The 17,945-nt window shown below is 38.9% G+C and overlaps 2 protein-coding genes across 4 annotated transcripts in view; one reads left to right on the top strand and one right to left on the bottom strand.

Annotated features, from left to right (window-relative positions):
- LOC143277157 (E3 ubiquitin-protein ligase UBR5-like) overlaps positions 1-7,948 on the top strand; it is a 152,915-nt gene extending 144,967 nt beyond the window's left edge. For both annotated transcript variants that reach the window (XM_076581914.1, XM_076581915.1), the window contains exon 21: positions 5,029-7,948. In XM_076581914.1, coding sequence (XP_076438029.1) covers positions 5,029-5,241 — 213 coding nt within the window. In that variant the 3' untranslated portion in view covers positions 5,242-7,948. The remainder of the gene's footprint in view (positions 1-5,028) is intronic.
- Positions 7,949-8,700: 752 nt separating this feature from the next.
- Positions 8,701-17,945, bottom strand: part of LOC143277158 (ATP-dependent 6-phosphofructokinase-like) — a 193,925-nt gene continuing 184,680 nt past the window's right edge. For both annotated transcript variants that reach the window (XR_013053689.1, XR_013053690.1), the window contains one exon: positions 8,701-15,790. The gene's annotated coding sequence lies outside the window, so the exon portion shown is untranslated. The remainder of the gene's footprint in view (positions 15,791-17,945) is intronic.

Below are 17,945 nucleotides of genomic sequence, written 5' to 3'. Positions count from 1 at the left end.
GGACACACACCATGTGTAGTACTGAAAGAATAGCATTTCAAGTGACTGGTATGTGGATTACTGAAAGAACAGCATTTCAAAACAACTTGTGTGTGTTGTGTATTTAGCACAATGCTGAAATAACAAAACTATGATGTGTGTTGTATATGTAGCACAATGCTAAAATGACAAAACTATGGTGCATGTTGTGTAGCACAATGTTATGACACAACTGGTGTGTTTTGTGTAGCACAATGGTAAAATGACACAACTGGTGTGTTTTGTGTAGCACAATGGTAAAATGACACAGGTGGTGTGTGTTGTGTAGCATGATGTTAAAATGACACAACTAGTGTGTTTAGTGTAGCACAATGGTAAAATGACACAACTGGTGTGTATTGTGTAGCACACTGTAAAAATGACAGTGGGTGTTTTGTTTTTTTGTTTTTTGTTGGTTTGTTTTTTGTTTGTTTGTTGTTGGTTGTTGCTGTTTTTTTGTGTGTGTGTAGCACAATGTTAAAATGACACAATTGGTGTGTTTTGTGTAGAACATTGTTGAAATGACACAACTGACATGTTTTATGTAGCACATTGTTGAAATGACACAACAGTTTGTTTTGTGTAGCACATTGTTGAATTGACACAAAAGTTTGTTTTGTGTAGCACATGTGGGATGACACAACTGGTGTGTTTTGTGTAGCACATTGTGGGATGACACAACTGGTGTGTTTAGTGTAGCACATTGTGGGATGACACAACTGGTGTGTTTTGTGTAGCACATTGTGGGATGACACAACTGGTGTGTTTAGTATAGCACATTGTGGGATGATACAACTGGTGTGTTTTGTGTAGCACACAACTGGTGTGTTTAGTGTAGCACATTGTGGGATGACACAACTGGTGTGTTTTGTGTAGCACATTGTGGGATGACACAACTGGTGTGTTTAGTGAAGCACATTGTGGGATGACACAACTGGTGTGTTTTGTGTAGCACACAACTGGTGTGACACAACTGGTGTGTTTTGTGTAGCACATTGTGGAATGACACAACTGGTGTGTTTAGTGAAGCACATTGTGGAATGACACAACTGGTGTGTTTAGTGAAGCACATTGTGGAATGACACAACTGGTGTGTTTAGTGAAGCACATTGTGGGATGACACAACTGGTGTGTTTAGTGAAGCACATTGTGGAATGACACAACTGGTGTGTTTAGTGAAGCACATTGTGGAATGACACAACTGGTGTGTTTAGTTTCAAGTTTCAAGTTTTAAACACAACTGGTGTGTTTTGTGTAGCACATTGTGGAATGACACAACTGGTGTGTTTAGTGAAGCACATTGTGGAATGACACAACTGGTGTGTTTAGTGAAGCACATTGTGGGATGACACAACTGGTGTGTTTAGTGAAGCACATTGTGGAATGACACAACTGGTGTGTTTAGTGAAGCACATTGTGGAATGACACAACTGGTGTGTTTAGTTTCAAGTTTCAAGTTTTAAACACAACTGGTGTGTTTTGTGTAGCACATTGTGGAATGACACAACTGGTGTGTTTAGTGAAGCACATTGTGGAATGACACAACTGGTGTGTTTAGTGAAGCACATTGTGGAATGACACAACTGGTGTGTTTTGTGTAGCACATTGTGGGATGATACAACTGGTGTGTTTAGTGAAGCACATTGTGGAATGACACAACTGGTGTGTTTAGTGAAGCACATTGTGGAATGACACAACTGGTGTGTTTAGTGAAGCACATTGTGGAATGACACAACTGGTGTGTTTTGTGTAGCACATTGTGGGATGATACAACTGGTGTGTTTAGTGAAGCACATTGTGGAATGACACAACTGGTGTGTTTTGTGTAGCACACAACTGGTGTGTTTAGTGAAGCACATTGTGGAATGACACAACTGGTGTGTTTAGTGAAGCACATTGTGGGATGACACAACTGGTGTGTTTAGTGAAGCACATTGTGGAATGACACAACTGGTGTGTTTTGTGAAGCACATTGTGGAATGACACAACTGGTGTGTTTAGTGAAGCACATTGTGGGATGATACAACTGGTGTGTTTAGTGAAGCACATTGTGGAATGACACAACTGGTGTGTTTTGTGTAGCACATTGTGGGATGACACAACTGGTGTGTTTTGTGAAGCACATTGTGGGATGACACAACTGGTGTGTTTAGTGAAGCACATTGTGGAATGACACAACTGGTGTGTTTAGTGAAGCACATTGTGGAATGACACAACTGGTGTGTTTTGTGTAGCACACAACTTGTGTGTTTAGTGAAGCACATTGTGGGCTGACACAACTGGTGTGTTTTGTGAAGCACATTGTGGAATGACACAACTGGTGTGTTTTGTGTAGCACATTGTGGGATGATACAACTGGTGTGTTTAGTGAAGCACATTGTGGAATGACACAACTGGTGTGTTTAGTGAAGCACATTGTGGAATGACACAACTGGTGTGTTTAGTTTCAAGTTTCAAGTTTTAATTATCCTTTCACTCCTATTGGAGTATGGAGGATTACTGCAAAATACTCTTTTCGTGCCCATAACAAACATTTCCAAATACACAACAATGGCACATAAAAGTTGAGAAAACACAAATGTCTTTTAACTCCAAAAGTATAACTAGGCAACATTTGCAAATCTAATCATCTTACTTACAGCTAAAATGACTTTTTTGCCTCCTTTGAGCATATTACAAAAATTAAAAACCCATTTTGGAGACAAATATTTTTTAGGAACATATCTATTTCGTAACTGATCATAATTGGGACATTCCATTATAAAATGAAACTCATCACCAATCACAGACATGTTACAAACCTTACAAAACCGTAACTCTCGTGGTATGCCTTTGTGTCTCCCTGTTTCTATTTCCAGCTTATGATTACTACTTCGAAATATATTGAAGAAGCTGATAACATAATTATCAGGCATTTGACTTATATATTTTTCTCTACCAAATCCATTTTTGAAATTTCTATAAAACAAACATTTACTACTCGCCTCTAGAGCATGTCTCCATAGATTTTGAAAACTATCTCTCAAGGCAATGTTGACATTCTTGCAGAAAGATTCCCTCTCCAAGAAGAATTGAGCATCCCAAACACAGTCATACCCTGCTTCTATTAAAATTTGTCTGATACAACTCATCCATTTTGAAGAATAAATACCATTTCGATATAAGTCAAGTAATATCAAATATATTTTCCCAGAATATTTTTCTGTGTTTGATATTACTAAGCTGGTCCAAAATCGAACTAATCTCATTTTCACTAACACACTAATTGGATAAATACCAGTTTCTCCATAAACAATTTGGGTCATAGTATGTCTGTTCAGTTTGAACAAGCGTTTCAAAAATTTCAATTCTAATTTTTCAAGTATATCTACATTTTCATAACCCCATATTTCTGCACCATACAACAAAATAGGAACAATCATAGACTGGTGCATGTCCAGAATGATATGTAAAGGTAAATCTTGATTTCTGGCTGACTGAAGTAACGAAAACATGGCTTTTTGGCCCTGTTTATAAATCAGTTTTTTAGCTTTATAAAAAGTTCCGTTTCTACTAAATTCGATGCCAAGATATTTAAAAGAATCAACAACATCCAAACATGCATCACCAAACTTAAAAACAGGCTTTAGCTTGTTTGTAGAATTAAATATCATCACTTTAGTTTTCTTTACATTGACCACTAGTTTCCATTCTAAACAATATTTGTGAAAAACATTGAGGAATGACATGGAATGACAACTGTGTTTTGTGTAGCACATTGTGGGATGATACAACTGGTGTGTTTAGTGAAGCACACAACTGGTGTGTTTAGTGAAGCACACAACTGGTGTGTTTAGTAAAGCACATTGTGGAATGACACAACTGGTGTGTTTAGTGAAGCACATTGTGGGATGATACAACTGGTGTGTTTTGTGAAGCACATTGTGGAATGACACAACTGGTGTGTTTAGTGAAGCACATTGTGGGATGATACAACTGGTGTGTTTTGTGAAGCACATTGTGGAATGACACAACTGGTGTGTTTTGTGAAGCACATTGTGGAATGACACAACTGGTGTGTTTTGTGTAGCACATTGTGGAATGACACAACTGGTGTGTTTTGTGTAAGCACATTGTGGAATGACACAACTGGTGTGTTTAGTGAAGCACATTGTGGAATGACACAACTGGTGTGTTTAGTGAAGCACATTGTGGAATGACACAACTGGTGTGTTTTGTGTAGCACATTGTGGGATGATACAACTGGTGTGTTTAGTGAAGCACATTGTGGAATGACACAACTGGTGTGTTTAGTGAAGCACATTGTGGAATGACACAACTGGTGTGTTTTGTGTAGCACATTGTGGGATGACACAACTGGTGTGTTTTGTGTAGCACATTGTGGGATGATACAACTGGTGTGTTTAGTGAAGCACACAACTGGTGTGTTTAGTGAAGCACATTGTGGAATGACACAACTGGTGTGTTTTGTGTAGCACATTGTGGGATGACACAACTGGTGTGTTTTGTGTAGCACATTGTGGAATGACACAACTGGTGTGTTTAGTGAAGCACATTGTGGGATGATACAACTGGTGTGTTTTGTGAAGCACATTGTGGAATGACACAACTGGTGTGTTTTGTGAAGCACATTGTGGAATGACACAACTGGTGTGTTTAGTGAAGCACATTGTGGAATGACACAACTGGTGTGTTTAGTGAAGCACATTGTGGAATGACACAACTGGTGTGTTTTGTGTAGCACATTGTGGGATGATACAACTGGTGTGTTTAGTGAAGCACATTGTGGGATGACACAACTGGTGTGTTTTGTGAAGCACATTGTGGAATGACACAACTGGTGTGTTTTGTGTAGCACATTGTGGGATGATACAACTGGTGTGTTTAGTGAAGCACATTGTGGGATGATACAACTGGTGTGTTTAGTGAAGCACATTGTGGAATGACACAACTGGTGTGTTTTGTGAAGCACATTGTGGAATGACACAACTGGTGTGTTTTGCCCACCAGGTGTACTTCTGGACGTCCAGCCCTGCCCTGCCAGCCAGTGAGGAAGGGTTCCAGCCCATGCCCAGCATCACCATCCGCCCTGCAGACGATGACCACCTGCCCACAGCCAACACCTGCATCTCCCGCCTCTACATCCCACTCTACTCATGCAAGACCACACTGCGTACCAAGCTGGCCCTGGCCATCAAGACCAAGTCCTTTGGCTTCGTCTGAAGAGCAGCTGAACCGTCGTCAGTGGCAGAAAAATTTCCATGTAGGAGAACCTGGAGATGGGGTGTGTGCCAAAAGGTGTTGCTTTTGTTAATTGGGAGACAAGGGACACACAGGGAGGTGAAAGGCATGGTTTGTGAAACTGATGTCAGGATATGGCCTGAAAGGTTTTTCTTTCCTTCTGCTTCTTTTGATATTTGATGACTTAAAACTTTTTTTAGAATTAATCTTTGGAGGCTTTAGGGTCAGATACTGGTGAAGTGAATAAATAGTTAACAGGGCAGAGATTGCATTTCGCCTTTCATGAACAAAACTACATTCAGTGATAGGGGAACTTTGTGGAAGAGGAAAATTTCACTGACCTTTGACTGACAAAGACCGTACCTTAAAAAAAAAAAAAAAAAAAAAAAAAGTTTTTTAAAGTTTGGAGAGTCTTCTGTGTTCATGTTCAACTCAGCCAGCACCTGTGCAAAGATGATGCTTTTAGAGCTGAAAAAAGGTGATTTTGTTTTTTGTTGTTGTTTTTTTTAAGCTGTGTGCTCAGAAGAGAGGTTCGAGTTTGAGGATAGCCTGCCATTGTTCCCGTGTGATTTTAGTACAGGCTTGGTTTACTCCATGGGATCATAAGTTTTCTTGTCAAGCTGACCAAAACCCCAAAGGTATGGTAACATCAGGGTGGTTTACTCATCCTGTGTCAAGTTTCACTTTTGGAATTGCATAGTATGTTGGAGACATTGGTTTGTGTGTGTGTGTGTGTGTGTAGATTTGTTTTTGCACACACTTGTCTGTTAGTGTGTGTGAATGTGTGTGAGTTGTCCAGTGGTTTTGTTTTGACATGAACTGTATCTTTTTTTTGTCGTGGTTGTGTGTGTGTAAGAGAGAGAGAGAGAGAGAGTAGATGTGTGTCACATCCCAGTGGCTCGCTTTGGTAGAAATTGATTGAGAACAGCTTAGGATGTGTAGCCAAGTGCTTTTAAATGAATTTTGTTCTTCCCCAATATATTCAGGTTTCTTTATTATCTTAGTTTGGCGTGTATGTATGAATGGGTGTTATTTTCTTAACATTTATTTGATCAGTGAGAACGGAATTGTGCACACACTGTTTTGTGTTCTTGGCTTTTGGTGTGTGTGTGTGTGTGTGTTCTTTCCTGAGCATTTGCTGACAGTCCCCACTCCTATCACTTTCGTCTTACTACTCAATGGCAGTCACAAAGGAGATATTTATCACTTTTCTATGTCTTGTGGTTTGTTTTTTTAAAAATCCTTTTGAAAATCCATAACCCTTTGATAGGAGAAGCTGATTTATACAGCAAACGATGGTACTCCTGCCATGATACTTTTTTCTTGTCAGTTCAGAGCTCTTGATAAATCGTCCTTACTTGTTATGAGAAAGTGCAGATTTAGACTCATGTTTGTTGCTGGGGTGGAGTGATTTTAAGGCTCTGCTTCACTGTGGAATGTGCAGTAAGTTTTCATAGGGACCACAGAGTTGGGATAAAACTGATAAATTTCCAGACATGATGATGAATGTCATGTCAGAGGGCAGCAGAGATCACTTACCAACTGTCCAACAATTTTGTATTTTTAGAAAAACAATGATCATAGATTCAAAGATTTGGTTTAGCATAGATCATATTGCGATTGTCTGTGAAGTTTTATTGTCTTCCAGGGAAAACAAACAAAATGAAAATAAATTCAGAAATGAGACTGGAATTTCTCAGCCTCTCTGTCTCTGTCTCTGTCTCTCTCTCACAAGCTTTCACAAATACTGGTGGTTTGAAGTCAGATGCTTGGAAACTTTGGTGTGTGTGGTGAGGGGGAGGGGAGGGCGGTCAGTGAATAGACAGACTTCTTGAGAATCATGTTCACACTAGCCAAAATACCATGCATGCAATTCATGGTCACTTCACAGAGACTTGACCATGGCCACTGACACATAGTCTTTCCACAAATTATTTGATTTATTCACCCACTTTTTATTTTATTTTTATTGTTTTATTATCTATCTCTGATGTGAATTGCTCCCCCAAAAACACCCAGTCTCACTCACACAGGTTTTTTTTTGTTTGTTTGTTTTTGTGGAGGTGAAAACTGGAATGATTTCATTGTCATTCTGCAAACGCATTTAGTTTTATGAGAAGCAGAAATTATCAACTTGCTGAAAAATTTACCCTTTTTTTTTTTTTCTTAACAGTAACAAAGGATGACAGAATGTTAGAATAAGTCTGAACAGACATAGTATTCTATAAAAGGACAGACCCAGTAATTCCAGGTCTGTATCTAATTTGTAGTTGTTAATTTACATCTCAGGTTTCATGGACCAAATCATATTTTCACTTGAGTAACTTCTGAATGATTGATTTTGAGTCCTATGATGTGGAGATCAAAGACAGCGAGTGAAAATTACTTAGCACAACAAACTTATACACATGCACACATACACACTGTCAAGAACATAAGACTTGATTTCCAGTACATATTTCAGTGACTTTTTTTGCTGTAGAAATGTTCATACTGACACACACATACATGCACACGTACACATTCTTATGTGTGCTAAAAGTTTGAGGAATAAACTTGAATGGTATGGATGTTTGTTGTATTCTTTTCGAACAGTTATGTGAGTGACTGTATACAATATTGTTCAATATTCTGCCATTTAATTTACCATTGTAAGATGAAAGTCTCAATAAAAAGCAAAGAAACTGTTGCCATTTTTAGTTGCCTGTCATGTTTTGTGGAGTGAGGGAAAGGGAGAATGGTTTTGAATTTTTACAAGCATGTGTGTGCATCTCTGTGGAACACATGGATTGTATGGTTTTAGTGTGTCCACTTTCTAACAGGTCTGTGTGGTGAATTACTCACTCTCAGAGGGTTCCTACAGTTCCACTCCTGGAAACCTTGAAAAAGTCCTGGGAAAGTGGAAGGGCCATTTGCAAGGCTTAATAGGCGGAAGAAAAAAAAAACCTGGAAAAAGTCCTCAGTATTTCAAAAGCTGTCAATTATAATCATCTCAATTTGATCAAACATTTATGGCACTCACGGTAAGGGCATTTAACTGTGTTTCCATTGTCAAGACTATTCAAAAGCATGGTGTACATTGTGAGCAGATATTAATGATGCAAAGTTCTGCTGAGGGCAATTAGGTTTTGTTTTTATGGTCTGGTTGTACTACACGAGTTAATTGGTGTTCACAGCTTCACAGTTCTGGAGAATTTAGTTGCTCCAAATTCAGTTTGAAAAATTAGTACCTGCTATGCACCTGAGAACATTATTTTGTGTGCATGGTACATCTAATGATTTAAGATATGTGTATGTGAGAAAGAGACAAAAAAGAATGTGCTTGCATTAAGGAAGAAAAAACTCACTGAAAAGACCACATATGAGCATATGGGTTTGTGTGTGCATAAATGCTCACACACACACACACACACACGCACACACACTGACACACAGAACAAATTTCTTGGGGAAGAAAATTTGTTTGCTACAAATACACCACACAAGTATGAACATTTGTATCTCAAGGCATATGCCTGGGCAAGCATGGAAAACACACCCCTTAAAATAGAAAACACAACACATGCCAAACAAAAAGCAGCATGCAAAAAAATAGAAAAGCATAAAATTTTAAAAAGGAGCAGAAACTAGACTTAGCCATGAAATTCATGTCAACCTTTTTGTGCTATTGAAAGTAATTGTACTATGCTCATTGATCCAGAAAAAAACTTCACCTTTTGACAAAGAGAGCCAGAGTAGAATCTAGGACTCAAAGTTTCAGCTTCAAGGTGTTGAAGCATGCAGCTGATCAAATATATGCTACACCACATCTGCTTTGAAAAAAAAAAAACCCAAAAAAGAAGCAGATGAGATACCTGACCTTCACATAAACCCAACATGCATTGAAATAAAATAACTGGACAAAAATAAACAAATAACTGATATATTAAAATATATTAAAATACAGTAAAGTGAAGGATACTTTGAAGGCAAATTATTTAAATAAAAAAAGAACACAAAGTTCTGACGTTGATAAAGGCAAAAGTGCAGATTACTTGGCATATGAGAGAATACACTAATAGAAAGACTAAGCTTCAAATAACAGAAATATGTTTCTTTTTTTAAGCAAGATGAGAAGTAAAGAAATCAGTGCAAATCTTCACTGTCTGACACCGCTAGCACTATTCAACGGCATGATGACACCATTAGACTAAAAACATGACATGTTACGCCCTTTAAAGTAATGCTTTTGCCTAACTGGATAATGATCTCTTCAGCCATGTGGAAGGGAAGGGCCCCGATATCTGGAATAAGAACAGGCACAGCACAACACACCAAGGTGGTATGGCAGCTATGCAGGCTCATCTTTTGTGGGTGGTATCAAGGCAGCCTAAAATTCACAGATTATGGTGGACTGTTTGCTACTTGCCACTGTAAAACAATACCAGAGCAGGGCAGAGTTAATCTCTAACCCCCATCTCTCCTCTCTCTCCTACCAAAAGCACCAATTCAGAACATCACCTCCCTCCCCAACCCTTCTTACTCATTTGCTAAAACTAGTAAGTCAAAAGCTTCATTTGATCTGAATGTCAGACAACAACAGTTTAAAAAGAAATCAAATTCAAACCTGCTCTTAATAATAAGTGGACAATCATTTTGTTATTATTATTGCTTGTGGTCCAGCTGACCACACAGGGTGATATCAGGACCACCCAACTATAGAAATGTTCAGCTGTGTTAAACACAACTGTCACATATATAAATAAAACAGTAAGATAAACCTGCAAAACACAGTTCATGACACATTAACTTAAGCATTTAGCCCTTCCGCTAAATTCATCATCCCCAGATTACAAAAAAAAGTGTAAAATAGGATAAAACAAAACAAAAACAAGAACCCACAACACGACTTCAAAGCCAAATATTCATAAACAATGGCCATATTATAGGCAAATAACACTGCAGAATGGACTGCTAGTACACATCCCAGTGTTTACAATTTCAGTGCCTATTTGCCAGAGCAAAACAGCACAGACAGTACATCATAGACTGCGGAAAAGAGAAAAAAAAAGTGTCAAAGCTTGCTTGAAAAACAGAAATGGAAATAGACTGGGGAGGCAGAAAAAGGAGACAACAGTGAAGGAAGAAAAAAAAATTGAAAAAGAGAGCAATAGAAAAGAGGAAATTTCTAGCACAAATTTTCCAGAAGGCAAGGATGCTATTTGTACTGAAAGACCCTCGGCATTCCCATGGGAAGGGCAATCATTTTGACATTGGAGCTGTTGTATGAAGCATAAAAAAACAAAAGATTCTTGGAATTTGAAGTGTTTACACTGAATAAAAGAAATGATGCCACAGGAAAACAACAAATGGACAGCCTTGATGTTCTGGGGTTAATACAACAACAAAAAATCACCTTCTCTATTCACGGTTCTTGTCTTGACAGATTATAACATTAAATGTCAGTTCCACAACTTCACCCCTACCCATTTTTTTCCTTCATTTTTCTTCTTCAGTTACTTTTTTACCCAATATCTTTGGTTTCACTGTTAAAAATGTGAAGGATATATCTGATGTACTATAATAAAGGAATGATATTTACAATAATTGGCACCTAAGCAATGACCTCTTTGCATCTGATTGCTATTCGCATTAACTACACACACGCTGATATAAATATATATGTACATACACACAAAACATGACTTGGCTAGCTTCCAAGATCAACAATGACTGTATACACACGTCTATTTTTTGTACAAACTATAACAAGCCAAGCCTTTGATGATTCATTTATTCCTTGTACTGAATTAACCACAGAAATTAAGGTATTGTTAAAAACAACAATAAAAATCAGTGTCATTAAGCAATAAATATGATTTTCTCATTTTCTTAAGCAATTCAAGTCGGGATTTTTTTGTGTTTTTTTTATATTTTTTTTTATTCAGCTGCTTGACAGGATGGTTTTTTTTTTTTAATATTTAAAACCCTTTATCTTCTCCAGTGGTAATATAGAGAGCAATGTGCACAATCTTTTACTGGTTCTGAGAAAAATATCAAATATATTTTTAAATATCATTATCATTACTAAAAGGTTTATTGAGGATTTCAGTTATAATTTTTGTTTACATGCAGTGATGGCAAAGCAGATCTTTTCAATGTATACTGATCTGTCAGGTTTGCTTGCCCTACCATTGCAGCTGATAAGAAAATTATGATTTTAAAGTTTGCCATGCACACACACACACACACACACACACACACATTCTGTGATTACCTACATTTAGATTTTGTTACACACATATGTGAAGAAAATGGCCATCAAAACAAGTTACTCCAACAATCATCCACAACACTGTGACTATGAACGCTAGAACATCATTGTATTAGTAGTTGTAGCTGACATCAATATGGCGTCAAAAATGCATCCTGACACTGAAATGACAAGACAAAATAAAAAGCAACATAGCAGCTGTAGTTGTCTATTCACAGCACAGGACGGTGGGGGAGACCAGGACTGGGTTGCACAAATGATTTCAGCACAGGAAAGTTTACTTGGCACAAAGAATTTTCCAAGACTTCTAAACGCTATGCAAGCTTAGCCCTGCAAAGATCCCTAATGCAGTCCAGCCCTGGTTCATTCTGATCAGTACTCAGCACCTCTGTGGTTGAGCACCAAGTTGTGTGACAGCATCTGCAGATGCACCCTGATCAATATCAAACTCAGATCACTTGTGGATAGGTGGCATGGTGCACAGAACTTCTATCCATTTGGGGTTCAAATCCTGCCTGACACTATATGGTAGGTATGTAGTTTTCCTACCTTCTATGTCAACATTTTTTCAGACATGCTAGTGCCTGAACCACAATTGTGTATGTAACCACAATTGTGTATGAATGTGTGTGGAAGATGAAATACAAACAGACTTTGAAGTCCATTCACTGGGTGACAGTAACATAAACCTACCCATTCTTCACTGTTTCCCCATCAGGTGACAGTAACATAAACCTACCCATTCTTCACTGTTTCCCCATCAGGTGACAGTAACATAAACCTACCCATTCTTCACTGTTTCCCCATCAGGTGACAGTAACATAAACCTACCCATTCTTCACTGTTTCCCCATCAGGTGACAGTAACATAAACCTACCCATTCTTCACTGTTTCCCCATCAGGTGACAGTAACATAAACCTACCCATTCTTCACTGTTTCCCCATCAGGTGACAGTAACATAAACCTACCCATTCTTCACTGTTTCCCCATCAGGTGACAGTAACATAAACCTACCCATTCTTCACTGTTTCCCCATCAGGTGACAGTAACATAAACCTACCCATTCTTCACTGTTTCCCCATCAGGTGACAGTAACATAAACCTACCCATTCTTCACTGTTTCCCCATCAGGTGACAGTAACGTAAACCTACCCATTCTTCACTGTTTCCCCATCAGGTGACAGTAACATAAACCTACCCATTCTTCACTGTTTCCCCATCAGGTGACAGTAACGTAAACCTACCCATTCTTCACTGTTTCCCCATCAGGTGACAGTAACGTAAACCTACCCATTCTTCACTGTTTCCCCATCAGGTGACAGTTACGTAAACCTACCCATTCTTCACTGTTTCCCCATCAGGTGACAGTAACATAAACCTACCCATTCTTCACTGTTTCCCCATCAGGTGACAGTAACATAAACCTACCCATTCTTCACTGTTTCCCCATCAGGTGACAGTAACGTAAACCTACCCATTCTTCACTGTTTCCCCATCAGGTGACAGTAACATAAACCTACCCATTCTTCACTGTTTCCCCATCAGGTGACAGTAACGTAAACCTACCCATTCTTCACTGTTTCCCCATCAGGTGACAGTAACGTAAACCTACCCATTCTTCACTGTTTCCCCATCAGGTGACAGTTACGTAAACCTACCCATTCTTCACTGTTTCCCCATCATATTTCAGTATAGCTGGCTACAAAGGTCATATCCATCAAAGGTCATACTGATCAAAGGTTGTATGTTGAAGCCCATGAGACAGTTGTGACCCTGAGAGATGCAGCAGTTCCATTTCAAACAAAGAGAAAAGAAAGGAAACCAAGCTGCAGCAGTTGTGTTTCCAACAGCCAGACAGGTATGCACAATAGTGTGCTGTACCCCAACCATTCACACCTAACTGCTTCTGCTGGAATTTTTTTGGTTTCTTTTTGCTTTTTGCCAAAGTAAATGTAAAGAGACAGATCTGTCAAAAACTGTTGATAAATGTAGCAATGGTCTGCAAGACAAATTTGTTTTGTGTTTCTCTTCAAAGGTGGAAGTGACAATGGATAAAAAAGTATTTAAAAAAAAAAAATAAATAAATAAATAAATTAATTAATTAACTAACTAAAAACACAATGTATCATGTGAAGAAGCAGCATGTGACCACCACCATGCTGACAGTGACATTGTTAGTTATGTCCAGCCAACTGCAAAAGGCCATATACTGACTGCCCAACTAAGTGAATCACAAGAATACTTCATCTGAAAAAAAACAAAAACAAGTGCAAAACAACATGGTTCATGACATATCAGCTAAACTACTATGACCCTTAAGGCAATGAAGACCAGGCTGTGCTGAGGACATCAGTTCTTCCTCTGAAACTGCCATCCTAGATTACCCCAAAAATCACACACACACAAAAAAAAAGGGGGGGGGGGGGGGGCGTGACAAAAAAGCCTGGCAAAAAACACATAAAAATGCCATAATATTAAACAAAACTGCAGAATTGACAGTTAGTGCCCATTCCAGTGTTTACAATCTCACTATTTAATTGCCAGAGCAAAACAGTACAGACAGCAAAACAGACTGCAGAAAGGAGAGAAAAAAAATGTTGATGCTTGCTGGACAGAAAAGAAAGAATGGACTGGGAAAGCAGAAAAAGCCAACAGTGAAGGAAGAATAAAGGATGAAACAAAGACAGCAAAAGAAAAAAAATTCCAGACAGCAGAGGTGCTATTTATACTACAAATACCCCTGAAAATGGAGTAGCGCTGTTGAAGACACAATATACATCAGTTTGTTGTCATTCAACATTAAAGGTACCCTGGCATAACAAAGAAAAACACATCAATCATTATTTAATCCAGCGTTAATAACAACATGATTAGTGGCAAAATTTAAACATCTCGATTTCAAAGAAAACAGAGAAAACACATTAATTCGAGTTACATGAATATCAAACATTTTGATACATAAAATCAGTTTACCTACAATTCTCTTCTGAAGCTGAACAACCATTTTAGTTTATTTTTGTTGATCTGATATTTTTCTGCACCTATCTTTCCCTCTCCATCATATCACAAAAAATCTTGGATATGCAACTATTCATTTGAAAAGAAATGTATTATCTATACCAAAAACTTCTGAAGATGACAAGAAATAAACAAATATTACCACCAAAAAACTTCTACAAACAGAAGTCAGATACAAAACGGCCCCACTTTACAAACTTTCAGTTTTTAATAAAAATGGGTTTTTTTCTTCAAAACATTCACAAGCACCTGCACACAGACACTCACAGACGTGCACACACAAACATTAATGAAATGTTAAAAACTAAGTACAGACACACAAGTCAATATAAACATATCTAATAAATAAATAAACCAACCAATCTATTGAAAAAAAAAAGCAGCACCTCAACAACTGAAATACTGTATTAAAAAAAGAAAACTGAGGACTACCCATCAAAAGGATAAAATAGTCAAAAACTTGAAGAAAAGAAAAGAAAAAAAAGAAGAGAAAAAAGAAGAAACTGCATCTGTATCAGTCTGGTTGGTTTGCCTTTTTCCACCACACATCCATCAACATGGATACAGACAATAAATAGACTACATCAAAGTACAGACTTTATGTGAAGAATACATATACATTTGTTAACTGGTATGAAGACCCTCTAAAGTAAATGTCCTTGCATGCACAGAAGCTGACAGCTTTATCAATCGGTGTGATGAAAGGAGATGAAAAGATGAAACAGAAAACATGGACAAATTCTGCAAGCCTCAATCCACAACATTTTGACAGTACCCGTAAAATTATGCCAGTATCACTCTTGATTAATACTTCATAAATACCCACTGAAGGTAATTGAGAACAAGTATGTTTAAATGAAAAGCTGCTGTGTGCAATTCGCACAAAGTTTTAAAGAAATTAAAGAAATTATCACTGTCATTTTTCCTGTAATGTAACAGTTTAAAAATACATTGTGTTGATTGATGTTGATGAAACTATACAAATCAACAGTTTTTGATTTTATCTTAATTTTAGGATAAAGTTGAATTTACAGTTTCAGTTTCAGTAGCTCAAGTAGGCGTCACTGTGTTCGGACAAATCCATATACGCTACACCACATCTGCCAAGCAGATGCCTGACCAGCAGCGTAACCCAACGCGCTTAAAGAATTTACAAATGCCAGACTGAAAAATGTATACTTACTTACTTACTTTACTTTTTCCTTCCGCTTGTACCGGTGGGCGTCGCGGGGAGATACAGTTGTCTGTCTGTTTTGAAACTGAACAATATATTGCAAAGATACACTGTAACCTGTCCATTTTTTATGCTGTATTTTATATATATATGTGTGTGTGTGTGTGTGTGTGTGTGTGTGTGTGTGTGTGTGTGTGTGAGTGTGTGTGTGTGTCCACTGTAAACTTTGACAAATTCATTTTTTCTGGAAATACACGGTCTGTCAATACCAAATTTGGATAAAACATTGTGGAAAAAAGTTTACAGCCATACCAATAACAGTTTGCAAGTCTTCCAGATTAAGCTGTATTTCAAGATCATGAGCAGTTTATTTTGTTGAGACCCAAGATCCATGAATTCATAATTGATCTCTTTCCAGCTACTGGATTGTAGGTTTGAATTTGAAGACAGTATGATAATATTTTTCTTGTTCACAATAACAAAAAAACAAAAAATCTGTGGACAGAACACATACAATGACACTAACTACACCACTGACATGCTGAAGAAAATGACTACATGTTGCAGTGTGCCTGAGGCGATGGCAACATCTCCTTTACCTTAAACTTCAACAAATTTGTCACATAATCGAGATACATAAAAATAACATGATTTAAATCATGTCATCACCTGGAAACAGCAACTAATTTTTAGCACTAAAAAAAGGTAAGTTTAAATTGTAATTTTGGTGAACAGTTGGCGGGTGTATTTTAGTGCTGCCAGTAACTCCACTTGCTTGGTTCAATCCCATTCCACTGCCTCCTCCCCCTCCCCACCCTAACATGCTTGGTTCAATTCCATTCCATTGCCTCCCCCCCCCCCCCTCCCCACCCTAACATGCTTGGTTCAATTCCATTCCATTGCCTCCCACCCCCCCTCCCCACCCTAACATGCTTGGTTCAATTCCATTCCATTGCCTCCCCCCCCCCCCTCCCCACCCTAACATGCTTGGTTCAATTCCATTCCATTGCCTCCCCCCCCCTCCCCACCCTAACATGCTTGGTTCAATTCCATTCCATTGCCTCCCCCCCCCCTCCCCACCCTAACATGCTTGGTTCAATCCCATTCCACTGCCTCCCCCCCCCTCCCCACCCTAACATGCTTGGTTCAATTCCATTCCATTGCCTCCCCCCCCCTCCCCACCCTAACATGCTTGGTTCAATCCCATTCCATTGCCTCCCCCCCCCTCCCCACCCTAACATGCTTGGTTCAATTCCATTCCACTGCCTCCCCCCCTCCCCACCCTAACATGCTTGGTTCAATTCCATTCCACTGCCTCCCCCCCCCCCCTCCCCACCCTAACATGCTTGGTTCAATTCCATTCCACTGCCTCCCCCCCCTCCCCACCCTAACATGCTTGGTTCAATTCCATTCCACTGCCTCCCCCCCCCCCCCCTAACATGCTTGGTTCAATTCCATTCCACTGCCTCCCCCCCCTCCCACCCTAACATGCTTGGTTCAATTCCATTCCACTGCCTCCCCCCCCCCCCACCCTAACATGCTTGGTTCAATCCCATTCCACTGCCTCCCCCCCCCTCCCCACCCTAACATGCTTGGTTCAATTCCATTCCACTGCCTCCCCCCCCCCCTCCCCCACCCTAACATGCTTGGTTCAATCCCATTCCACTGCCTCCCGCCCCCCTCCCCACCCTAACATGCTTGGTTCAATTCCATTCCACTGCCTCCCCCCCCCCCCACCCTAACATGCTTGGTTCAATTCCATTCCACTGCCTCCCCCCCTCCACCCCCCCCCCCCCCCCCCCCAAGCTTCATAATGTTTAATACACAACACATTTTAACCATTTCTCTCTCTCTCTTTCTCTCTCTTTGTTTCTGTCTTAAAAAAAAAAAAATCACGATTCCTTTATTGGATTAAGTGCATTTCACAAGTGAGTCTTGAAGGCCTTGCCATTCTTGTCTTAAAAATGGAACCACTGAATGTGAACAGTTTTTGTAGCTGTTTTTTCTTCACTTGTTTCCTCTTCAAATGTTTATGGAAGAAATACTTAATATTTTTATCTTAAAAAAGAAAGAAAAAGACCAATCATTAAGTACTCTTATTTTATTGCTTTTCTTTGAGTGAAATCTAACTATGATACAGTGCCCTCAACTCAATAAAGATTATGCACAGTCATGATGCACACATACAGTGTCACAGTCATGTTGAAACCTTTTTATAATGAAAAGAAAAGATAACGTAC

The sequence above is a fragment of the Babylonia areolata genome, chromosome 33, assembly GCF_041734735.1.
Source record: "Babylonia areolata isolate BAREFJ2019XMU chromosome 33, ASM4173473v1, whole genome shotgun sequence".
Classification (NCBI taxonomy): Eukaryota; Metazoa; Mollusca; class Gastropoda; order Neogastropoda; family Buccinidae; genus Babylonia; species Babylonia areolata.
The sequence above is the reverse complement of the archived record's forward strand: the minus strand, read 5'-3'. Positions and strand labels throughout refer to the sequence as shown.